Consider the following 25,932-nt stretch of genomic DNA (forward strand, 5'->3'; position numbering starts at 1 on the left):
AATCACGGCCTTAGAGTACCGTGTCAAAAACAATTATTTAAGGATATAAGTTCTTAAATTTACATCATCGGATTACTTTTCCTTTGGTCTCTTACCGTGGACTTCCAGGCTGACTGTAATATTCATGGTGCCCGCAACATTCACTGCAGTACAAACATATGTCCCAGTGTCCTCAGGGACGGTTCTTTCAATAAACAGACTGCCATCACTCCGCAGGAACATCCTCCCATTCAGCTGAACCTAGAAAAAAGTTTTAAAATTAAAAAGTTTTACAGTCGTGTAAAAACAAGTTATTAGAATGGCACTTCTCAAATGACTCCACTCCACAAAAACAAGCAGAAAAAAATATACCTTCAGAATAGTTATATTCATGATAAACTATGAAAAACCCTTTTGTAGCAAATTGCTGATTATAATAAATAAACCTAGTTAAGTATCTCTAACTTAGTAAAACTTACAGGTTTTCCATCTCTAGACCAGTGTCTCTCTGGTAAAGGTATTCCATCAAGCAGCATGCAAGGAATACTGAGGGACTGGCCAATACCAGTGGTGATAACTGGGGCAGCCTGCGCCAACAGAGGGGGTTCTGGGAGGAAAACATGGTTACAAAACATAGAGCGCATGATCAACAACAACAGAAGGAGTTTAAAAATGTGCCTTTTTTTTATTGGCAATCTAGAAGAAAAAAAAACAAAACAAGCAAAGCCTACCAAGTCCAGTGACACTAACTCTTGCTTCAGCCTGAACAGTTCCAAACTGGTTCTTAGCCTCACAAATGTAGAGGCTTTCATCATCGAGCCAGACACCTAAATCCAAAAACAAATGTTCAGAATAACATCACACTAAGCACAGATAAGCAGCGTCTTCAGATCCGTCTGTAAAGACAACAGTTTATTTTGAAAGATGATCTTGATGACAGCAGCTAAGACCTTCCTTCCATTCCAAGTGGCATCAATGGTTAGAGTGCGCAGCTATTAGGCAGTAAAAATAGAAAATAACAGGATTAATGGTTTAGGCTCAGCTGTCAGGCTGCTGGCACACATGTCACACTCTGTAAATTCTGCAAAGATCACTTGCTGCTAGGTGAATACGTAATTGGATTCATGTGTTTGGAATTTTGACTATTGCAATTTTCAATATTAGAAGAATGAAAAACAAAGAAGCGACAGCAGCGTGAAATGCATCCTACAACAGATAATTACGCCTCAAACATGACATAGTAATAAAATAAGAAAAAAAACATTGTGGATATGAATAAGCTATTACACACACTACTTTGTGTCAACAGGAAAGTACGTGTTTTCGGATGTTGTCAACCCTATGTGTTCCTTTTGTGTTTTAAAAACTCCAATCTATATAATGTGATGAAATGATAAAACAATGAACATGGGTACAATATGTCTCATTAAAAGAAAAATAAACATTTTAAGTTCAAGTATAAGTTCAAGGTATACAAAAAAAAAAACTTCTGTTCATAAATAAAAATGCATAATAAAAGCTTAGGCTAGCTGCCTTTTTGTCTCAGAAGTTACAAAAATAACCTGTACATAAATAACACAAACTGGTGTTTTGTGTGATTTTTCAAAATAGAAACTTTTTTTAGTAAGTTTCAATTCTCAGTGACTACATAATAAATAAAATTGCCTAAATAAAAGCTCAGGCTGGCTGCCGTTTTCTCTCTCATAAAAGGTGCCCATTTCAAAATACATAACAATGTACCTGGTGTTTTCTTTGATATTTCAAAAATAACATTGTACAGTCACTGTTAGTAAAACACATTTAAGACCTATCTGATCTAAATTTAAGACAATTTAACACTTTTTAAGAAAAAAAAAAAATTATATATATATAAGTCTTTCATATATATATATATATATTAAGTCTCACGTATTTATTTATTTTATTTTTTTCAACTTATCAACTAATATTTCATGGCCACCAAGAAATGTTTTATGCACACAAATTAGTATTTATATGGCCACATTTAAACCATGTCATGTCTGGGGCTTTAATTTCGTATTCAGCTCACAATTTTACATTGCACACTATAAATATTCAATTACATGAGAAGAAATGTTAAACTGAGGAAACCCAGATTAGACATGTACTTAGCTGATAAGTCTCCAAAATTCATACCTAGAAGTGTTTTTCTAACAACGATTGCTTTGAACAACGTTGATGCTTGAAAGATGTCAATAAACTAAAACTGTCTAATTGGCATTTTTCGATTAAAGAGATGATTGTGCCAATTCACAGACACCACTAAGCACTTTGCTGCATTAGTGCAATATTTTGGAAGGCTCACCCTGGATTAGCAGATGTCCATCCTCGAGCTGCACTGTTCTGCTGTGGCTTTCTGTTTTTCTCGGTATCCGCTTGCCATCCTGCCTTCGCCATGTCACTGTCGGACGTGGGAATCCTCGAGCAAAACAGGGGAGGGTGATATTCTCCCCAATGCTCGCAGTCACATCAACTGGGGCCTCTGAGAACAATGGGCTCGCTGTGGAAGGTGGAGGAGCACAAGATGAGCTTTTCTCTCTGTGAATACCATAGTACCGTAGGTTCAGTTTTCTCACCTCCAACCTCTAGGCTGACAGTGCCAGAGGAAGAACCAGCGTGGCTGCTGGCCACGCAGCTGTACTGACCAGCGTCGACCTCTTGTACGCCTTGGATGTGTAGCGTTCCGCGGTGAACATCCTGCTCAACAAAAGGAGCAGAGCCTACCTCAAGCTCACCTGGAGACACAAAAAAAACAAGGCAGTTTGTCTATGGCACGTTCACACTGTTTGACCTGAGCTCACCTTTGAACCAGTGCACGAGGGGAGCAGGGATGCCTGTTGCTTGGCACTCCAGAGTTGCATCACCACCAGCGGACACGAGCACAACCTGCTGCACCACTCTTATTTTTGGTGCCTCTAAAGTATAAAAAGGAAGTTTTAGGTTTACATTAGGTACATATATGCAACTTATCACATGCAGCACTGCTAAATACAAAAAGAACAATAAGGTAAGATTAGCTTGAATTAGTGTCGACTCACATGTCATATACAGACAGCTGAGCTGAAAGGATAAGGTGATCTCCTTGTGCTTTGACAAATTACTGCTGTTTAAAAAATGACACCCAGAGACTAAAGTGTGTATATTACCAACACACCTCATGAGGAAACTGCCACAGTGTGTTAGTGTTTCTGTCAGAACTTCAAGCCCACCATTAAGGGTGGGGGGGAGAGAGATGTGAAATAACAAAAAAATGAAAATAAATTAGAATAAATAGAAATGCTAAAATCAAAAACATAAAATAAACAATGCATACAAATAAATGATCCACCTTATTCCTTGCCCCAATAATTTCTTTTTTTGCATTTCCTTACCATTTTACCACTGAAATGTTACCCGTGTTAAACAAGGTAAACCCAAAGGGTCTTTTTTTATGTGACCTGTTAATGTAAAAATAAGGGAGAAGATCATCTTCAACACTTCTAACATAACATCTGCTTATTTTTACTCACCACAATCGGCAAAGTAAGACACACTTACACACGAATATCTGTCCTCCTACTGCTGAAATAATGCCTGACTGCTGGTTCCTGTGTTTAGTCCACAATATTAACCTCATACAATGTTTCCTAAAAATACAAGGTTTTTTCCTGATTTCTTCTTTTACCGCTAAAAGATAGAAATTACCGGCACTAACCTCAGCGCCCTCCGTGATCTGAGCTTTTTTGCTTTGGATGCATTCATATAACACCATTTATGCAACAAACGAGCCTTCTCTTCATTCATAAGGACAAGAGCATGCAAAAAAAATATTTTTAACTCATTACTGAGGTGCTGACTGGATTATTAATGACAAATTTACCACACAAAGAGGTCATGCTATAATACCATTTGAAGCCAGATATTAATATCACACCCAAAATCTAAATGGGGACTGCAAGAATAGGATGGAAATTTTCTTATGTTGAATCCAACTATATACACTAATTGCTGATTAATTTATCAATTAAAATGAAAATATCTAAATGCATAGTTTACACTTTTGTCATTTTGAATTACCTCGGCCAAAGAAGTATTTTTTTTCACAGGCATTTTTTTGTTTGTTTGTTATCAGGGTTACGTCAAAAGCATTTTGACAACATTTTAACCAAAATACTGATTCTGGATCGTGTTAAAAAAAAAAGGAAAATCCCCATCTCTCATCATTGGCAATAATTCAAAAATTAATACCTCAGTTCGTAGGAAACTTACCAGATTTACGTCAGGTTGGTTCCTCAATTACTTCACTGAGTTTCATCTGGATCGAATCTGGATTGCACATTTCATCCCGATTTTTCAATAAAAATTATATTTATTGTATATTATTATTATTATTAATGGGGTAATACATTTTTTCCAAGCATTTAAAGTGTGAATGATCATGGTGCCATGATCAGGATCACTGATCCAAATAACTTCAAAATATGGTAACGAGGATATTTGGCACTTGGTGGAGCTTTGTGCTCTTGTTTGATGAATAAAATGTGCTTTAACAGCTTCTACAATGCCATGGAAACAGAAATGAAGAAAACATGCAGGCTGTGTGATGACTTACCAGCAAAGGTGAGTGACACAGATTGAGAGGCAGTGCCAGCCTCATTGGTTGCCATACAGGTGTAGTTTCCAGCATCTTCTGGGAGAGCCCCTCTAATGGTCAGAACTCCTTGTTGGGTTACACTAAACCTGTATCACATCAGCAGCAGAACACATCCAGCTTCATTGAAACTTCTGAAGTAGAAGTGCAGATGTGAAGAGACATCTTCATCCCAACTATCAGTGTGTATTTGTTGGGTTTCATGAGAAAAATCTATTTTTGAGTATTTATTTTGTGATGACAAGTGAAATATTTGTAGTTTAAAAAACTGTTTTACATCAGAAGAATTGAATTTCTAAAGCAATATAAATATGGCCAACGGGTATGCATTCAATGTGGAAAGTACAGACTCACGGGAGGTGTTGAGGGAGCTGAGAGTTCCCTTACCTTGGCCGATGAGCTGGGAACATGTTTCCATGGCTCCAGATGAGTTGCGGAGGGGGGGAGCCGGACGCTGAGCAGACCAGGCGTATCTCATCCCCTTGGGTGAAAGCCTGTGTCTGAGGGAAGACGACGACAGAAGGAGCCTCTACGAATGGAATAAGACACGGAAAGAAATGCTGGTGATGACTCAGCGCCTTGCCACAGCTGCATGTCATGTACAACATCCCAATTACTGGTTTACAAACTCAGTGCTGCAGGCTTCAATGCAATAGGTCCTCAGCACCTGACATCATGAATGAATGATTGCAGTGAGGACAAGTTTCACATTTACTGGGCTAATTCTAAGTCAGTGTAAACATCCAAATATATGTTCCACCATAGGCAAGGAAAGGCAAAGCAGAGTTCATGGACAAGCACATTTTATACAAACAGCCATCCACTGTGCGTCACATGCTTCACATTTAATTAGAGGTGTGAAAAAAATCGATTTCACGATATGTCACGATTTTTTGCGTGCCAATTTATTTATTTTTTTCTGATTGTATTTTTCACATTTTCGTGGATGTGTGTTTTCTATTGCTAGAGACATTGTCACTTCTCAGTGGAGCAGCCTAACTACTGGGCATGTTGACCAGCTCCTGTTCCTACATAAAAACCTTGAAAATTGTGCCACTTCTGCACCTCCACTCTGGTAGACGCCATAGATATAATAATAATAATAATAATAATAATAATAATAATAATAATAATAATAATAATAATAATAATAATAATAAATAGGATGTTTTGAAGCAAATCGGTTTGACTTAATTTGTCCTCTGAGTGATCAATATATTCTGATGAACGATTACAGCAACTTGATTTTTCATCTCTACGTTTAATTTTGATATTAACTGGGTAGAATATTGCAATATATCGTGATATGCATCGTATTGCAACATACTTGCCAATACTCACCACTACATTTAATATGCAATATTTAAATAAAAATTGTCAAATCAAAGAGTGCAAGATGCCGCTTTAACAGATTTGGTTCAAAGTTGAACTCTAGGCTTCGCTATCTGACTTGTTTCCATAAATCTGAGGGATCAACATGGTTTATTTGTGATTAACATCCCATAGTCAGAATCTGGACCAAACACATTCAGCGTTTTTTACCCCAGTAGCAGAACTTTAAAGTCTATTCCGTAATTGACTGAGAGCCAGTGTAATGACCTTAAAACTGGTGTAATGTGCTCTGATGTCTTTGTTTGGGTTAAGACTCAAGCTGCAGTGCTTTAGACCAGCTGCAGCTGTTTATTGCTTTTTCAGGGTGATTCCCCACAGAAGAGCATTACAGCCGTGCAGTCTACTCAAAATGAACGCAAGGACGAGCTTCTCTTTCTGAGACATAAAACCTGTCAACCTGGAAATGTTCTTGAGATGGTAAAAGTTTAGGGATTATGAAGGCCTCACTGATGACAGTTTGTCTGATCTAAATTTATTTCTGTGGAAGAAGTGATTAAATGTGGGTGAAAGGAGGTGAGTTAATAATGGAAAACAGATGACAGGGGCCTTGTAAGACTCCGGTGTGTTAAGTGTTTAAATATAAACCCTGTACCGTACCTGGAACAAGAAGCCACACAGTGATCTTGCTGTCCCCGTGAGCATTTGTGGCCATACACTGGTACTCCCCGGCGTCCTGAGTCTTCACCCCGCTGATCTTCAGGGATGAGTCAGGCAGCACTTTCACCCTCCCTGTACGCATCTGGATGGTACGACCCGCTCGATGCCAGGTGAGGTTGTGGCGCATTAAGCCTTCCACTCTGCAGGTCAGCACAGCCACTCCTCCCACTCGGGAGGTCACATTCACAGAAGGCTTCAACACTGGAGGAGGCTCTGCATTGATAGAAACATTAAACATCAAAACTTCAACTCGGCAATGAACAAACTGGACTAAAGAAGTTTGGCCGTTGTGAAACTGTGCTAAAAAAAAGGCCAACAAAGCTGTACAAACTTGTGTACGAAGTGTGACATACCTCTGACATTAAACTGTGTCAAAGCTCGTCCCTGTCCTACACTGCTCTGTGCGATACATTCATACAGGCCTTCATCCTCAGCAGAAGCAGCAACTATCTTCCAGGAGGTTATGGCAGAGTTTCTGTTACAAAGAAACATTTGGATCATTAGCGGGAATAAAATACAAGCTTAATGATCCGACTTAATGCGACGATCCCCACACATCTGAAACAAATACACTTAGAATTGTTTTGACAAAACAGTTGGCTTCACTTCATGGCAGTAATTCAAAGCAGGGCATCGACATCCAGAAAGATCAAGGCACTTAATATTTTTCTATCATGACACTAACAAACATTCAGTGTTAACAATCTGTTTCTTGACAAATGAGGAAAAAATGTTTTCTGAATGTATCACTTTGATAAGTCTACTTGAAGTAGATAAAGGGAACATATTGAGTATGTAAAAAAAACTGTCACAGAAAGTGGGGAAAGACTTACTGGAAGAATTTCTCATCGCCAAGTGGAATCCCACTTCGGGTAAATCTTAGCCTGTAGGGAATGTCACTCTCCACCGAACAGCCAATCGCAGCTGGCTGCATGTAGTAGCCATTTACCGCTTCAGGCATCTTTACAACTGGGGCATCTACACATGGGGAATAAAGGTCAAAGGTCTTTTGAGAGACTGATGAGCTGTGAGAGAAACTGCAGAGATGCTTTGATGAGCCTCGGAGGAAGGTTGTCTTGCCTGGAATGATGTTGGTGAAGGAGACGCTGGACAGCCTCTGGAAGCGGTAGCCCTCCTCATCTTTGCCTGTCACCCTGATAAAAAAGCTCTGGGGAGGAGTGCGGAACTCTGGGAGACTCCACAAACCATGTTGACCGAGATCAGTTGGCATCGGTATTGGGATTGTGCGTAAAGAACGTCCAGACCCTGACATTAGCTCCACATGGCTTAGATGACCTGGGGGCTTCAGGCCAGTGCATTTTAATAAAACATGGGATGGGAGTCCTTGGAAACAAAGAAAGGTGGCCATTAAGGTATTTTCTTCAGATCTTTTTAGTAACAGCGTAGTAAAAAAAATGCATATCAAAAGCCTTACCTTTTATCGGTCGCTCTCTGGTTTGGTTAAATTCAGAAACAGGTACATGTGAAAAGCCAGCTCGGAAGTCAAGATTGCTGACCCCTGTAACCCTTAGGGTGTGACGCCCACTGCAACCCACCTTTGGAAAGATGATAGACACAAAGTTCACTCATTGCCCTCCCCTCATAGAAAGAAACAGTTTATAGTTGCATATTTACTGAATCATTGGTGAGGGTACAGTAAGCATATACTATTGCCATCCACCACCTTTATTATTATTATTATTTTTTTTTTTCTTCCGTGCATATTTTGGCACCATTCAGCTCCTTCAGCATTTTTAAACAAATAAGGTATTAAATTTTGCAGAAAATTCAGCCAACATGTGCTAATTACCTTTAACTTCCAGGAGCCAGGCCTGGGAAACTTAAGGTTGACAACACGAGCAGAATTCGGAATATTTAACAGCTCTTGAAGACCCTGGTCAACACCAACAACTCGGCCTTGGAATGAAGAAAAGCATGACTGAGGTCAAAATGTATTTCCTGTTAGACAATAGATGTATGGTAAAGTACAAATATTTTTACCAAAGGGATCACTGAGTTCAATTTGCGGTGCTGGTCCACTGAGGGACACTGTGACCTCTCTGAGGCTGGGGTCAAAGGGAACATCCCATTTATTTTCCTGGGCACTGTCATGATTGGACGACAGCAGGTGGACCTTCATGGCTTGAACTGTCTCTTCTACCCACTTTAAAACCTGGCAAGAGAATTCAACCATTTAACATATCACACAGGAGCAGACACATTCATCCACACAAGACAAGCTGTCAAGGACTCATTCTAAACATAGGAAGATAGAACAGAGACAGGAAGTGCACAACATTGGCCTTTCTCCAGAATCCCCTCCACCACTACCCTGCTCTTCATCATTGCTACAATATTTCATCACAAATGTTGTTCTCAGCTTGCCTTTTGCTTAGACAAAGGTAAAGTGAACTAACTTAACTGTCAGACTGATAGCAGGTTTCTGCACTTGCAAGCATGTATTCCCACAAGAGTCTCTCTCACAGTGGAAATCTGTCAGCCATTAAAACATCATCCTTCCCTCCAAAAGCACAGCTTCAATTATGCATAATGTTCAAAACAAAAGCCAATAGTGGAGGTTAGGGCTGTGTGGTTGGCTTAATTTCTTGAAAAAAACATTAGTAATAAACTATATGTCACATTGTTCATTATCATCTGACTAATAGCGAGGATTATTATTGAAAGAGGTTAGGATTAATAGTCTCAAGAAGTTAAGAGGTTGGATTTAACTTATTCTACATTGTTATCATGCAAAGACTGAAGAAACATTAGACACATTGATTGTTTTTAAATGTATTTAAAGTATTCAAAATCATTATTTAAAGTAAATTGTTATTTAAAGTAAATGGTGGTTCTTCAAAGGCATATCTATTTCAGCTTTGACAAGTGCTTGACCCACAGAGTAATCATTATCACAGCTCTGCTTTGCTTTTTCTTCAGTTTTCTCAAAAGTGAACAGAAGCAGAAAAAGACGTTGACATTCATCGTCCTGTATTTGCGGCGACATTACACCAAATGTCTTCAATCTTTCTTTAAACATGACAAGCCACCAACTGTCTAGCATTTGTCTTACCCTCGTAGAAAGAGATATTAAAGGTGTGCTGTGTCTCCAGTGAAACAAACGGAGCCTTTTGTTGGTCAGTCCTATTGAGATGTAGACAGCGGCACCCTCTCATGAAGGATTTTCAAAGAACCAAACAATGAAATCCTTTGATAATTTCATCATCGGGCCTCCTGTTTTTGACTATCAGGTCCTCCGGGTGCTGACAGCAGCTGGTTTCTTTCACTGTTTTACAACTGGAAACAGCTGTAATGTCTGCCACATGTGCAGCCCACATCAGCAGGGCAGGAAGCGACGAAGAGGTGACCTACATCTGCCCCAGGACACTTTCTTTTTCTTATGCAAGAGAGGGGAGAGAAGAAGACATTCCTCTGCCCTTGAACCGTAGATGAAAAGAAGAGGAATGCAAGGATAAGACACCTTGTGGTGCAGGATCCCAAAGGTGTGGAAAGCATGCTAAATTCTTCTGCCACTCCCTGTTTCAACCACTATTAATATTGAGGGTCCTTAGTTCTTCAAAACTTCATCCAGCATGTCTCATTTGAGTCAGATTACGTACAGAGCAGTTACAGGATGGACCCCTCTCTGTGATTCATGAAAGCAATACAGATGGACCAAAGAAAAGCTAAAGCTGCTGTGATGCTGTCCATCTTAAGCCTGATTTAAGGTTCTGTGTAAAATCCCCCGCCGTAGAGGCACGTAGGCGCACGTAGGCGTAGACCCCATCCCCCGTAACCTTACGCGCACCTTCCAAAAATCCTGACTACCCGTCAAGTCGACGGCTTGACGGGTAGTCAGCTAGGGCTGTGATTGGTCAGCACCAAACCTCAGGCCCGGTCTCTGCCTTTTCCAGTCAACACCGCCATGTTTCATCTTTTTGCGTACCGATACGAGAGTTGTTTCTACAGTGAATTGAGTCACAGAGAGATCCGAGGCGGACTAAAAGTGCCAGAGTTTTATTATTTCCTTTCATGGCTGCAGCAACACGAAGCACCGCCAAATGAAGTCAATCACAGACAAAAGGTGTGTGTTTACTGTTATTATCACTACTACTGCCTCGTCTCTGTACTTACAGTGTGTTTGTGTGTGTGTTTCATTAACAGTAAACAATGACCAACATGCTGTGGAGGAGCAGATATGATGTTATGTTTAAAGCATTCTTTACAGCGCTGTTCTGCACCAACTCCCCGCTTCCCGGGACCGGTTACCTCGCTGCTCTCTCTCCGTTCTACGGCGAAAAATAAAGTGCACATTTTGAAACCGTTGTTTTAATCTTCGTGTCCAACAAAACACACATAGTTTGGTACAGTAGGTAAGTAATAATCCAGAAATACATTACATTTTAAGATGCTTAAAAAATATAAAACATATTTTTCAGTGACCAGAAGATAAACAAAGGCTTTTTAATGCTAATTTATAACAACACACAGCCACTACCTCCTAGCGGCAGGGTGGCCACTCGCATAGCGAGGCGTTCCCTCCACGTAGAAGTAAAAAGGCCAACCTCTGACGGCATGCCCCCAGCGTAGGTCCTGATGCTGAACCTTAAACCATTACCTGGATAAAAAATGTGGTTAAGCAAATCCACACGATTCTAAACCCCCCAGTGGACAAGGATGGGCTTTGACTTTATCCATGGTTAAACACTATAACTGCTAACATTGATATTAAAATGTCCCATTATAAATCACTGTTATTACTGAGAGCCAGTCTCCAAAAACACAGAACACTCCTTTCTCGTGGGAGTTTCAGCATGAAGACGTTCTTTGTAAAAGTATTTGGGGGAAGCAGGCTCACAAAGAACCATCCCTTTGATTGGCCTGCTGACCAAGACAGCAAAAAATAAATTTTACCTGAGTTCCATTTTGTTTCTGGCAACCATTACCTTCCCCCATCAGGCCATACTGTACACACATAATGAGCTAACCAGATGAAAAATGCAGGAAATTACTCCTCAAGGCACTTAAATTAAAGTATGGGTAACTCACAAAGCAGAAACTCATAGAAAACGGGCCAGATACTTCTAATCCTCAACAGATTAGCAAATTAATCAACAGGTAGATAGAAAAAAGGATGCTGATAGAAGAGATGATCTCACAAGGTTTGGCGGATTAAATCTTGATCCTTCTCAGTCATCGCCATTGTTTCCGTTGGCCTGACACTTGCCATTCTTGCTTGTATAAATGTGTGTTAATGAATGCAGGTTTAGTGGTGTTGCATGCAAGATCACAATACGTTGCACTACATTAGCATGAAGTGAGGCCTGATGTGGATAACTGTCCAAACCGCCTCAACTGTATCTGCCCATCTTGTATATTGTCAGAGGGTAAGCTAAAGACTATTTCAGCTAACTCTTGGCAAAATGCAGAGTAACCCTCCTTAATAAGGCCTTGACAAAAGGAGTCAAGTTAGGAAGCCAACCTGCAGGATATGATCGCATTAATTATGTACTGAGAGGCAATAAATCAAACTAGAAAAGGCTGCATTTTTTTAATTTTTTAAGAAAAGGCAAATTAGAATGTTGAATGATGAAATGCAAACGCTAAAAGTTGCAGGACAGAAACTGCCCAAACCACACTGTAATTGAAGAGCAGTAACTCAAAACCAATACACATTAGAAAAAAGCAGAAGACATCTGCATAAAGAGCTATTTTTAGAGCTATTTTAGAATTGCAATGGGATAAATAGATGAAAATATAGCATCCTGTCACTCTTTGACGAACAAAAAGAGGTACTAAAAACCTCAGCCGTTGAGCTTTTGATAAGTACACCAAGTCATGTTTTTGGATTGTGGGAGGAAGCCAAGGTATGCAGAGGAAACATATGCATGGATGGAGAGAACATGCAAACTTCACACAGGAAGGACCCAAGTGTCCTTCTCCAGGACTTGAACTGAGGACCTTGTTGCTGGGAAGTAGATGTGCTGATTCAAGAACAAGTAACAGTGTTCTAATGTGAATCCAAGAAGATCATGTTGGTAATGCAAATGTCATCATGTAACTAACTATACACTGAGAGTGTGTTAAAATAGTTAGCCATCTGGAAGGGGTGTAAGTGTGAGCAGAGTCTCTGATTCCCACAATACAGCAACAAGTACACTACATGCAAGCACAACAGCTGCCCTCACACATAACCTTTGTATGTTTAGCTAAACACAGGCATAACTTGACAGGAAACAGACTCACAAATGTGCAGACACACATTCAAGTTCAGAGGTTCAGTGGGCCACCATTGCATTTGTGGCCCAAGCTAAACGCTGCCCAGCCACCTCCTGTGTTGATATGCAGGATACCAGTGTCTCTTAAAGAGGAAACTGGGGATCCTTTTACATATGCTGTGATGTGAATCCTGCTGGCCTTGGCTTCCCAGACAGGGCTTCTGTTATTCACTTTAATCCTTCTGCAGATATGATTGTGGACACAACTTCTTGTTTCATGGAGAGGAATAAGTGTGAGAGGCAATTCTAATTCAAATAATTGAATTACTTACAGTGCTTGTTTTTAAAAACTAATTTGAACCACCGTTTAATATTTAGTGCTGGGCAGTCAAAACTTCTGACAGGATTGTTTTATCAATATTCATGATTAACTGTAAGTGAATCAGATTAAGGGTATTTTTACAATCCTAATTCATTAATGGCATTCTTGTAATGTATAGGCAAATTCTTTTTAAAGCACAATACGATATACACACAGGCTAAACTAAAGCAATAATACATTATGTTCATAAACACCTTTAGCATGAACAGGTAAAAGGTTACAATAAAAACAACAAACAGTAACTATTAAATGAGTCAATGGCTGTACAGATGTTATGTCTATCCTTCAGAACTATACCAATTTACAATGTTTTAAAATATTTGAAATCACAGCCTTGTGTTGCCTATAGCTATCTTTGTTTGTTGTTCGATGTTTCTTTGCCAGGCCAGGACAGTGATTCCTGACAATGATTGACACCATTTTTTTTTGCTCGAGCTTGTTCCCAGTTCCATGTAAGCCACAAAATAAACATTTGCCATTGTTTTGCCACAACTTTCAATCTTTGAAAACACCAGAAATGTGTTGGAAAGTCACTTTGGCTGACTTTTTGGGTGCAAACACAAGAATTCACAGTAGGAATGAAGTAAAAACACTTCTATTCATACGTCTACAGGACTCCACATCCCACGATGCAATGCGGGACACTTTCTCAACAATGTTAAGAGTGTTTACAGTGGAGATCAAAATGAACTTCTGAGTGGCAATTTCAACCGTTTCTATCTTTTTTTCACAAATGACCTTTGATTTATTGATCTATGAGGCCTACACTTTGTCTTTATCTGATAAAAAGAAATGTCGTCTCCAGGAGCTTTAAACATTAGCCAGCATTTGTCACACTAGCAACACACTAGCTTCATTTTTATTCAGCTATCTTAATTAATTTAGCAATATATACTATTTTTACACCAATGTTTTGTTGCTTAACTGTGATAACAATTAAGAGGAGTTTTTAAATCTGTATATGTCAACATTATTAGTTATTACCTATATCCAGGACGATTTTGCACCCATAATCAAGAAGTAATGTCCCAAGCAAGAAGATGTGTTCAGTTGAGGTTTTGTTTATTAAGACAAAGTAATTCAGGAATTTTTTATCTTCTGACATGTTTCGACTGTCAACTGCCAGTCTTCATCAGAGGATTCTGCTGATCGCCTATGAAGTTTCACTTAACTTCCATGTAATAGTTCCAGTGAGATTCGTTTTGTCTTCTTTTTGAATTGTACGTTCAGTTGAGGTTTTGTTTATTTAGGCGATCAGCACAACTCCTCTGATGAAGACTGGCAGTTGACAGTCAAATTATGTCAGGCAGGAGATGAAAATTTCCTGAAAAACCTTATCTGAATAAACGAAACCTCAACTTAACATAGTATTCAAAAAGAAGACAAAATGAATCTCGCTGGAACTAAGGAAGAAGATAGATGTGTCGCTCTGAGCAAGCACTAAAAACACTGCATGATAGAGATTTTCATTACATTATATATTTGACATAAACTGTATGAAGTTTAGACATGTTTCTCACCTCATTGACCTGCTGCTTGTCCAGGTGAAAGATTTGTCCAGAGGAGGTGGCAGCAATCTCTTCGTACACCCTATAACCAGAATGTGAGCGATCCCCACAGTCCCCAGTCAATACAAAGACAACCTGAAAATAAAAGAGCAGCGCTGTTAAGAGGATTACCAATGTTTGAGCTTCGCTTTCTACTCATTCACTTTCACTTGGCCTCCTAAGTGTCCCTAATGCTCATTGTCATGCCTGGGGAAAAGCCTGAGAAACTCTCCCCTGCTCCACTGAACATCGGGAGCTTCCCTGAAATGTAAATCTTTCACAGCGTGTTACCAAGTTTCTTTTATTACAGCTCTGAATACATTGAAAGACACTTACGACTTTGCAAGTCAAGGCTCATTTTTCAAGATTCTTAATCACTTCCTCCAGAGTGGAAGATTTAGGGCTGTTGCATCATGATCGTAGAGATCTGTGCCGACGTCATCAATTATCACTTTATATCCTATAACTTGGGCCTTTGGCTCCCATCATGCATGGTTTATAATAACAATGGTTGTAATATCAATAAATGTCACCGATTTTATTGTTCACACACTCTCTGTGTGTCAGTTTAGAAAAATATCACAGATTTAGAAAGATGACTAACAATAAGCCTGTAATAAAGCACTTCTTACTAAGGATTGTCTCTCTCCATAAATTACCTGAATGTATCCACCATGCTTTAATAAAGCACTACATTGTCTCTTTCCAAGTCTGTACCTGTGACTGACGGAGCTGCACCAGTTGCAGAACATCCCTCTTCAATCGAAAATCCTTGGCCCTTGCATCAGTAAAGACATAGATGAAGGATCCTGGCAGGGAAACCTCCAACGCTTTCTTTATAGCTCCAATGCTCATCTCAGGACAGTCGCCCCCACCCTGTGTGAAGAAAGCAGACCTGATGAAATACTGCTGAAAGAAAAAAATTAAGCCTCTATATATCACTGTGAAGCTCATTCAGGCAGCTGTAGTCAAGCTTTTAAGACAAATTGGGTACCAAAGGAGCACAAAGTGCTTGAAGTAAATAAATTACCTGCAATTCAAGCTACAAAAATTGAAAAAGCGAGTTCAGATATTAAAAAGAAAACACACGCATTTCCTCAGCTGAATGTATCTGGATTTTTTGTATTTCATAAGTGTGTTATGGCTCCTACTGTTGCACTATTATTACAAACTATACAAACAGAATGCACCATTTTCACTTTATGACTTCATGGACTTAAAGTGGTTGTTGTACTGGGTTAAATAGGCAGAACAAATACTGTGTGCTGAATCAGTGTATAACAATAGTATAATGTTTCCCACCTGAACAAACAGCTCTTGCAGATCCTGCTGGAACTTTCTTGGGTCAGTGGTGATGGACACAGGGCCAATATCTGTGCGATTTTACATGTACATTAAAAAAAAAAAAAAAAAAAGTTCACGAACACGCAGGATAATAAGTTCCAGACCAAACAAAAGCCCACACAGTGCTTCAAACATTTATCCTAAATAAATAGATTTAGCTTCAAATTTAGCAAAACAACTTCATTCACACGCACAATGGCTTGTGTTGTGTCGGTTCAGCTGAAAGGGCTCAGAATAAAACTACCAAAGGCATTGGAATTCTAACATAGATCATTACAAACAAGATGATAACTTGCTGAATTTGGGATATAGCAGTAGAGCAGATATGGGCAACTGGCAGCCTGGGGGCCACAAGCCACCCCAGATCTAATTATGTGCACCCCCCAAAGTAAATACACAAGATAAATCAAAACACACAAAATTGCAGTAAAATACAGAAATGGACAAGAAAAATGCACAAAACGCATCCAAAAATGCACAAAATGACAACAAACCTAGGGATAAAACTTTTTCACTTCCAATGCGATACCGATATTGCATCCTTGAGTATTGGTAAGATACCGATATCAATCCAATACAATATCAGCACGAATCATACATACTTTTATTCCTTATTTTGTAGTGTGGAATGTTAGAAAAGGCTTGATCAAGTGATGTTACTCAAACACTAGTCAGCAACAGTAGGTATGAGGAAAAAGTGTCCCATTTATTATTAACTAATTGGTTACGTACATTTTAACCTTCAACAATATATCTACAGTATTCTACAATAGATCAAATAAACGTTTTCTGGCTGATATCAGACCGATATCCAATATCAATATCGGATCGAGAAACCTCTAACATAAACGCAAGATTTCTCTATAAACCATACTTTACAGAAAAATACACAAAAGTACTCCAAAAACAGACAAAACTAAATTAAAAATACACAAAAATTTAAGAGAAAAAAACCCTCCAAAAACACACAAACCCCTTTTTTCTTTACTGTATGAATGCTGATAACATCAGTCATTATTCTAAATGCTGACATGAAGGTTGATAATGTGGCTCTCGGATCAGATGATCACATGTCTTTGCGGTCTCCACTGTGATAACAGTTGCCCACCTCTGCAGTAGAGGAATACTGCTGCAATGGTACGATTATCTTTCTAGTCACATTTGGGTGATGAAAAACCTAATCATCCTTTGTAGCTGCAGTCAGCTTGCTTTAACTGTGATCTAAATCAGCTGCAGACAGTGGGATGATGGATTGGGTGCCGCCTAGACCTGACACTTCTTGGTACACAATGTGTGGCCAATCAAGGGAAGAGTAAACAAAAGTGTGAGGTTGCCAAGTATTAATAACAATCTGTCAAAACCACAAGCTTTCCGTGGTAGTCGGTGCAGCGGTGACCTTCATTAGTTTGGATATTATGATGCTTTTACTGTGTGTGAATGACTTGTCGTGCTGACTGTCAGAAACCAGTTTCAACGTAACCTCGTGGAAGTAATGATGAGCACCCAACTGCTGACACCGGGTACTCATCCTCAATCATGTTTTTCACCAGCAAAGGCTTTCAAGTCTTTGTCTGCTCCTCATGAGATCCTGTAAAACACTGACAGTACAGTCACGCCTCCCTGTCAGACATTGCCGCTACTTTTGCAGTCTTGGAAGTTTACAAGGTCCCTCGGGCCTTGTAAACACAGACGAAATGCTCACTGCTGGTGGTGTGGCCCACCTTCTTCCATGCCCCATGTCTGTAACAACCCCCCAACCCTGTTGACTGCCTACGCTGGGGGGCAGTGAGGGTTTTCCGGAGGATTTGGGAGTGAGTGTGTGCCTGTGTGGATGAGGGGGTGTGGGGGGGGGGGGGGGGGGGGGGGATGATTGGAGTAATTGCACACAAGCAGACAGCATATGCTTCTCATCAGTGCACAAACACCATCGCCCCCGGTAGAGCACTCTATTACTACCTATTTTTAAGCATTAGTTTCCCAATCTAGGCCAGATTAAGGGAGCAATGAATTGTACCTATCCAACATAATACTATAATGTAACTCACATTGCCATCCTGTTTTATGAACTAAATGATTTTACCTCTATAGACTACTTTGCTTTTTCAAGGAATTTGTTGTTATTATTGAAAATAAGCAACCTTATGTGCATGTGATCTTTACTGTGGCTTTTTAGCTGTATCTAAATTTAGGAAATCAGTTTACTAAAGTGTCTAAAATGTACTTCAATCAATGGTGATGATCCTTGACACTCTGTGGGTCACTGAGTGAGGCATTTTTGCACAGCTGATGGCAAATGTAGGGCTGAAAACATGCATGTATAATGTGATGTTCAACTTTCAATGGGTGTTAGTAGCAACGGGATAGTTTCATACATATTTTCAATAAAAAAAAATAAAATGAAATAAAAACATATTAAAAGAAAAAGTACCTGGGTCATGGAAGGGGACCAGGACAAAGTTCTTGATGGGTCTGGTTCTCCGGCTGAGGGTCTTCTCCAGGATCCGTGAGGCCCCATCGATCACCTGTTTCAGATCGTCGTACATTGAGCCAGTAACGTCGAACACAAAGGCCAGGGTCGAGGCGCTATCACCGGATTCCTCCCCTCCCTCCACCCGGGGGTCTGCCAGGAGCCGGTGCGCGCAGAGCGCAACAAGCAGGCACTTGAACAAGACACCGGTCATTCTTCACATGTACAGCATCAGTCAGCTTCAATTGGACGAGTCAATGAACAGTTCAAGAAAGTTTGAAAGAAGATAATCAAATGAACTCCGGTGCTGCTCCTAGGTGTCTGGTTCAGCAGAAAGGCATGGAAATCCTGCAGTGAGAGTGAGTGGCTCTACGGGAGAACATCCGTGCGTAAAGTTTGGTCGGGGCTCCGCGCTGGAGAAACGCTGCTGTGACGCTTCCAACGGGGGCGGGGTTGGGTATTAAAAGATTCCCGAGACCCAACCTGTTTCCCTCTTTTCTCTCTCTGTGTGTGTGTGTGTGTGTGTGTGTGTGTGTGTGTGTGTGTAACACGACCCCACTGTGACTCCAATGTCCAACGCTATATCTAAGTGTTCCCACTTCTCTCCCAATGTGAAACTTGCTTTTCAAATGCAACATACGCACTATCAGGGTCAGGATATCGCTCACAACATTGTGGACTATATAAATAGCAGTGGTTTAAAAAAAAAAAAAAAAAAGAAGCTGTGGCATAATATCGAGCACACCAATCTAATTTTGTGCAAATTCCACCCTGAGAAAATTCCCTTTGATGTGAGGAGCTAAACAAGCAGCATGGCTGTAAATCTCTGCGTTGATCGGAGGGAAATATTGAAATAATTTCATCGGTTACAATACCAATTAAAACCAATAAACGTCATTAGGGGTGTGCCATCTAAGGGACCTCACGATTCGATTCCGATTCGATTAATCTACGATTATTACGATATTAACAATTTTTATGCAATTTTTTTTCTTTTCCCTACTTTCGAGCTATTTCATACTTTAAAACAAGGTATATGTGTCGGTATCCCTTCATTAAAGTAACCAAACAAATATATCACTGTTATCTTCATATATGGGCAGTGGCTATCCGTAGGGTTGCCGTATCAATATACCGACATTCTATCCGTAAGCAGCGCCCCTACTTGGCCAGTTTAGGTCACGTGATCGGTCAGTCATTGGCCAGTTTAGGTCACGTGACTAAGACGAAACCTTACCCTAACCTAAATCCTAAAAATGTTAGGTTATAACTTAACCCTAACCGTAATCCTAACCCTAAAATGCTACGTGCAACCGTACAAATAGATACTTTGTTATTTATATCACCGAATCCAATGGTAATCATATTACAAAAGAAATAAAAAAATATACAAAAATAATTAAAATATTAGCTTATTTGGCTAATTCAATTTAGTGTAACACAAAAGCTTATTCAGTAAAAATAAATAAAGACTTTAACTTCATGTTCCTGTCATTAAGTTATTATGAAAAACAAAATCTATTTTTGAACATTTATGAATCATCGAATTGTCACGTATCGAATCGTGATTAATCTGATAATGGATGTATTGGCACACTTCTAAAGGACAATACAGCCTTTCCAATGGTCACACGGGTCCATCTACAGGGCTGATGCAAAGCCAATGGAGAACAATCTAACTAAAGTAAACAATTTAGCCAAAAGAGCATCTTTCTGCATTATAAACACCAATTTTATATCATTATCCCAAAAAAAAAACAACAAGAAAATACAATTTGGACCATTTAAATGCATTTATTCTGTGCTCTTATAATGTTGCTTAACAGTTAACATTTACATTAATTATCATTTCAGTAATGTAAAACTTAATCAAGTTGATCAAACATCTCAACATTCAAACTGAATTGATCCAAGAATAAAGAGGATGAATCTCCACATGCTCTGACTTCACACGGGGAGAAAAGGCCAAGTAGATAGGAACAACCAAGGAGCTCACAAAAGCTTTACAAGCAGAATAGATGTCTGTTTGTGCCTCTCAATGCCTGGGCTTTGTGTTGTTGACTGTCAGAGATGCTCCCAAAAGAAACTCTAGGCCTTCAGTCAGATGTTAGTGGCGAGAATTAGCATTGTCCTCTTGGTGGTGTCGTTCAGGATGTGGCTGTGCAACACTTAGACGCTTGTGCAAACAGGGAAATAACAAAAGGATGCACAGACGACAAACATAATAAAATAATCCATAAAAAGCACTGTGTTACTTTGGCAGTACTCATTTGAATAATAAAACCTTACTCTGTGGAGAGAATTAACCCTCGAGATGCCAGAGAAACACTGATTCGACAATAAAAGTGAAAAGTACATTTTAACAGCTTCGATAAAAAATAAAACTTATTTTTCATTTATGAACACTTGTCTCATAAATTCAGCCAAGCAGGAGAAACGTTCATATTTACAATGTATATGTTCTCGCCAAGTGATACACACTCTGCACATTTTCCTGGGTTCATTTTATCTCCATGTAGTGACGGTTCAGCTGCAGACATGTGATTGGTTCCTCTGAGCAGTCCACGTACAGTATACAACCCTCACACCAATGTCTTCATTTCAGTCCTTCAAACAGTCCACGAGGAAACCACAACATTCCATTGGCTGAAATGTTCACATCGTCTGTAATAGTCATGGCTCATGCAGAGACACAAGGTTTGTCTTGTCCATGTTTGTGTACACAATCCTTTTTGGAATTGGAATCAAGCAGCTGTTGTGCGTAGTTCGCTCTTGGATAGAAGCTAAATGTGGCCTCCTCCTGTCTCTGGTGTGAAGGTGGCAGTTGTTGATGTGTAACACAGGCTGGAGGTTGCTGAGTGGGATCCTTCTGAGAAGTTGTGAAAGGGATTCATATTGAAATAGATGGCAGTGAGGAGTGACATGATGTTAGAGGAGGCTGTGATCGTCACTGAACAGAGCTGCTGCATTAATAAAATATGTGTTTCACAAGCTCACTTCACAGTTGACAAAACGCTGAGCAGGATGTCGGCAACAATTGGCAGCAACCAGAGCATAACATTAGACAGTGGGAAAAGAGGGATGTCTGGCATCATTCAGCACTGTAAAACAATTGCATTGCCAGTACACAAGTGGACCATCTGAATAATTCATAAGAACAAACTGAGAGCAGAGAAAAGAGCTTCTTCACTTGGGATTCAGCCCACGGATGGAGCTTTCATTCTTAAACTATGTTATCACGAGCTAAAGCATGACCTAGGATTTAAAAAACAGCTGAGTCACAAAATATGATGGTAATAGCTTGTTAGCACTCCACTCACCTCATACACCTACACAAGCCCATCATAGAGTGACAAAGCCTGAACAATAGAGGGATCCGCCTTTGAGCCTTCCTGGAACTCCTGCAGAGTCAGCTTCCCATCAGCATTCTGCATCATGAAAGAAATAAAAATGTAACGCACTGACAGACAAACACCACCAGGGGGCAAAAGTAAATATCAAACAAAATCATGTTACTCAAGTTCTACACTGTGAGATTGGTCTTTGGTTCATAGCACTTGGATAGGATCCATTTCCTGCCAATTGAGTTCACTAAGTGCCCCTCTGCAGCACAGCTAGTGCTGTATATGAGCTGATCCATGCAGACTGGGGCTCATCTTTCACCAATGCTGAGGAGTTTCTTAGAGCTGGCAGAGAAGGCTGAAGGCAGGGATGACTCGACTATATAATGTTTGTAGACTGGGGCCAGTGTTAGTGACGCTGCAATGGCTGCAGCTATAGCTCTAAACATAACATCAAAGCCCTGAGGTTGGCAACATGGGCTGATTCAACTTAGCAAAGTGGTGAACAATTAGTGCATTTGTGTCAGTTAGAGTCAAGAATGGAAGTTGAACTTCAACTATGAAGAGTTACGGTCAATAATGTTTATTTGACCATCACTAAGAGGTTTGCTCTAGGTCATCTGAGACCCTGGGCCTGTGTCTTATAAAGTGCTTCAAGCTAAATTTATATAAAAAAATCCATTACCACACATTCACATATATTTTTTCTAATTTTAATAACATTTAGCTGTAATGTTTAATTTATTGATGTCAGCAAAGTTCAATCGCCACAAAGACTAAATGCAACTCCCTTTTTGTTTTGATTATGCTCTAATTACATGTTATTATAGGGTAGATATGTATTTGCTATAATCAAATGGTCTGCTGCAAACACATATATATTGTAGTTAGGGATTTTTTATATTTTTTTGCCAATAAACAATATACAAATATTGCTAAATTTTTTATATTAACCGATAATGATATGTACATATATCCCCTACTCAATACCTAATTTTAGGTCACATAATATATATCTCTATCTAAACTAGGTATAAGATAGATATAATAATAATAATTAAAGCCGCGAGCGGAGTCGTAGTGTCCGAAGGAGTCGCCGGGGTCGGCAACCCATGTGTATCAAATATGAGACTGTTTGAACTTTGTATATGAGTTATATCGGTTTTCCATTATGACGTGCGCCATCTGAGAACGCAAAGCACGATGGGTCATTTTCACATTGATTCTTGTTCACTCAGTGAATTTGATGCAAATTTATTGAAAAACAGCTAAGATACAGCATTTACAGTAGAATGTGATGGCGAAGGATTTTCCAGTGACATTATAGGCCCCTCCCACTGATCACAGAATGATTTTACTCCATCAGCCACCTGCTCCCATCTTATAAGATTCATCCAATACTATTTTGAAGTCAACACGACATATCGTCTTTCCGCTACAGCCGTTAGCGTTGGGCGCCGCTCTTAGAAGGCAAGGCATGATGGGTAATTTTGACATTGAGTCTTGTTTAGGGATGGACAGTCAACATGTGTATCAAATATGAAGCAGTTTGAACTTTGCATTTAAGAGTTATATCGAAACGCTGTTAACCCAAGATGGACGACTTCCTGTTTGGTTTTGGGCAGGGTCATAATGCAACTTTTTGCTCATCTTGGTACCAAGAATACATGTAAATTTGATGTGAAGCCATTGAAAAACAGCCAAGATACAGCATTTAGAATGTGATGGCAAAGGATTTTCCAGTGGCAATATAGGCCCCTCCCACAGATCACAGCCTGTTTTTTTTTCATCAGCGACCTGCTCCCGTCTTATAAGATTCATCCAACATTACATATCGTCTTTCCGCTAGAGCAATATCTGAGAACGCAAGGCATGATGGGTAATTTTGACATTGAGTCTTGTTTAGGGATGGACAGTCAACATGTGTATCAAATATGAAGCAGTTTGAACTTTGCATTTAAGAGTTATATCGAAACGCTGTTAACCCAAGATGGACGACTTCCTGTTTGGTTTTGGGCAGGGTCATAATGCAACTTTTTGCTCATCTTGGTACCAAGAATACATGTAAATTTGATGTGAAGCCATTGAAAAACAGCCAAGATACAGCATTTAGAATGTGATGGCAAAGGATTTTCCAGTGGCAATATAGGCCCCTCCCACAGATCACAGCCTGTTTTTTTTTCATCAGCGACCTGCTCCCGTCTTATAAGATTCATCCAACATTACATATCGTCTTTCCGCTAGAGCAATATCTGAGAACGCAAGGCATGATGGGTAATTTTGACATTGAGTCTTGTTTAGGGATGGACAGTCATCATGTGTATCAAACATGAGGCAGTTTGAACTTTGTATATTAGTTATATGCATTTTTTCTATTATGGCGTTGCATAGTTGCTAACAGTGAACATGAGGCGTGATGGGAAATGTTTCAAGGCAGTCATAAATAGGCGTGGGCAAATGTCATTTGTGTCAAATATGGGGCTGATTGAACTCTGCGTATCAGAGTTATAGGTTTTTTGAAATTGTAGTGAGCTTCAGAAATTAGCAATGCAACTTTGCGGCAGCGCCACGACCAAACCGTTAGAGATACGCAAATTCTGTCTATGATTTTTAATCTTCAGTGTTCTGGTCGAGTTTGAAGCGAATCGGATGAAGGCCCTCAGACTAGTTTGCGCAAATGTGTTTCACCATTTTTTACCTTTGACTCAAGATAGCTGACTTCCTGTTAGGTTTTGGGCGTGGGTCATTTGTTCATCTTGGGACCAAGAATACATGTGGCGAATTTTGTATGAATCGGGCAAACCTGCCAGTCATGCAGTTCCATTGCCAAAAAAAAGAAGAACAATCGGTTCCTAGGGCCAGTATGGCCCTAATAATAATGCATTGGAATTTATATAGTACTTTTTCATAGATACTCAAAGCACTTTACATTGATGTGCATTATTCTTTCACTCCACACACAGTGGTGGTAAGCTGCTACTGTAGCCACAGCTGTCCTGGAGCAGACTGACAGTGGCGAGGCTGCCATAGTGTGCCATCTGCCCCTCCGACCACCACCAACACACCATATTTATACGAGGCAATGTGCCTTGCCCAAGGTCACAACGACAATGACTTGGCGAGAGCAAGATTCGTACCTCCAATCCTTCGGTTATTGGACGACCCACTGAGCCACGGTTGCCCCAAAAATATATTATTAATCTAAGAATCTATTTATAACAGGTTAATCCTACTTTTATTGTGATGATCCATCATCAGGAAAAGAAAAAGTTGTATATTCGTTTTTATTATCTTGTCTCAAACAACAGCCCATATCGATTTTTTACATTCCAACGTAGACCAATGTTACATTTTATAATAATAATGAATTTTATTTAAAGGCGCCTTTCAAGGTACTCAAGGTCACTATACAGAATAGAAAGTGTCTATTCGTACAATTGCCGTACGGACAACCCCCAGTTCTATAGGTACGTTTACCGAAGTACACGTACGTAGCGTCTTAGGGTGAGGTTTAGGGTTAGGTTATAACCCTATATTGCAACAATTTTTAGGTTTAGGGGTTAGGTTTAGTCTTAGTCACGTGACCTAAACTGGCCAATGACTGACCTATCACGTGACCTAAACTGGCCAATGAGGGGCGCTCCGTATGGATAAAATGTCGGTATAGTGATACGACAACCGTACGAATAGCCACTGCCTGCAGAAAAAACAGGTTTAAAAAATAAACCAGTAAAGAACAACAAAAATACAAAGACAAAATAAGGTGGACAATAATGGAAGAGCTGTTGATCAGAGGAAGAAGGCAAGTTTAAACAAATGGGTTTTGAGTTGGGATTTGAAACTGGTAAGTGAATCTGCGCTTCGGAGGTCAGGAGGGAGGGAATTCCAGAGCGACTGAAAGCTCTGCTTCCCATGGTGATGAGGCGCGCAGAGGGGACACTAAGGTGGATGGAA

The 25,932-nt window shown here is 39.8% G+C and overlaps 2 protein-coding genes across 10 annotated transcripts in view; both read right to left on the reverse strand.

The window, feature by feature from the left end:
• The window catches only part of hmcn2 (hemicentin 2), a 75,350-nt gene extending 56,341 nt beyond the window's left edge, over positions 1-19,009 (reverse strand). The window contains exons 1-19 of the mRNA XM_028457087.1: positions 18,599-19,009; positions 16,129-16,199; positions 15,544-15,702; positions 14,800-14,922; positions 8,681-8,852; positions 8,490-8,596; positions 8,115-8,235; positions 7,760-8,023; positions 7,513-7,657; positions 7,033-7,154; positions 6,620-6,892; positions 5,018-5,159; positions 4,592-4,719; positions 2,802-2,915; positions 2,577-2,735; positions 2,306-2,500; positions 711-806; positions 459-586; positions 96-240 (exon numbers count right to left, since the gene is read on the reverse strand). Of these exons, the coding sequence (XP_028312888.1) occupies positions 96-240; positions 459-586; positions 711-806; positions 2,306-2,500; positions 2,577-2,735; positions 2,802-2,915; positions 4,592-4,719; positions 5,018-5,159; positions 6,620-6,892; positions 7,033-7,154; positions 7,513-7,657; positions 7,760-8,023; positions 8,115-8,235; positions 8,490-8,596; positions 8,681-8,852; positions 14,800-14,922; positions 15,544-15,702; positions 16,129-16,199; positions 18,599-18,851 (2,917 nt within the window). The 5' untranslated portion in view covers positions 18,852-19,009. The remainder of the gene's footprint in view (positions 1-95; positions 241-458; positions 587-710; positions 807-2,305; positions 2,501-2,576; positions 2,736-2,801; positions 2,916-4,591; positions 4,720-5,017; positions 5,160-6,619; positions 6,893-7,032; positions 7,155-7,512; positions 7,658-7,759; positions 8,024-8,114; positions 8,236-8,489; positions 8,597-8,680; positions 8,853-14,799; positions 14,923-15,543; positions 15,703-16,128; positions 16,200-18,598) is intronic.
• Positions 19,010-20,422: 1,413 nt separating this feature from the next.
• ncs1b (neuronal calcium sensor 1b) overlaps positions 20,423-25,932 on the reverse strand; it is a 34,646-nt gene continuing 29,136 nt past the window's right edge. For 8 of the 9 annotated variants that reach the window (XM_028456515.1, XM_028456514.1, XM_028456513.1 and 5 more), the window contains 2 exons: positions 21,958-22,065; positions 20,423-21,506 (listed from right to left, as the gene is read on the reverse strand). In XM_028456515.1, the coding sequence (XP_028312316.1) occupies positions 21,967-22,065 (99 nt within the window). In that variant the 3' untranslated portion in view covers positions 20,423-21,506; positions 21,958-21,966. The remainder of the gene's footprint in view (positions 21,507-21,957; positions 22,066-25,932) is intronic. The other variant, XM_028456516.1, reaches the window with a different exon arrangement.

This window comes from Gouania willdenowi, chromosome 9 (genome assembly GCF_900634775.1).
Source record: "Gouania willdenowi chromosome 9, fGouWil2.1, whole genome shotgun sequence".
Classification (NCBI taxonomy): Eukaryota; Metazoa; Chordata; class Actinopteri; order Blenniiformes; family Gobiesocidae; genus Gouania; species Gouania willdenowi.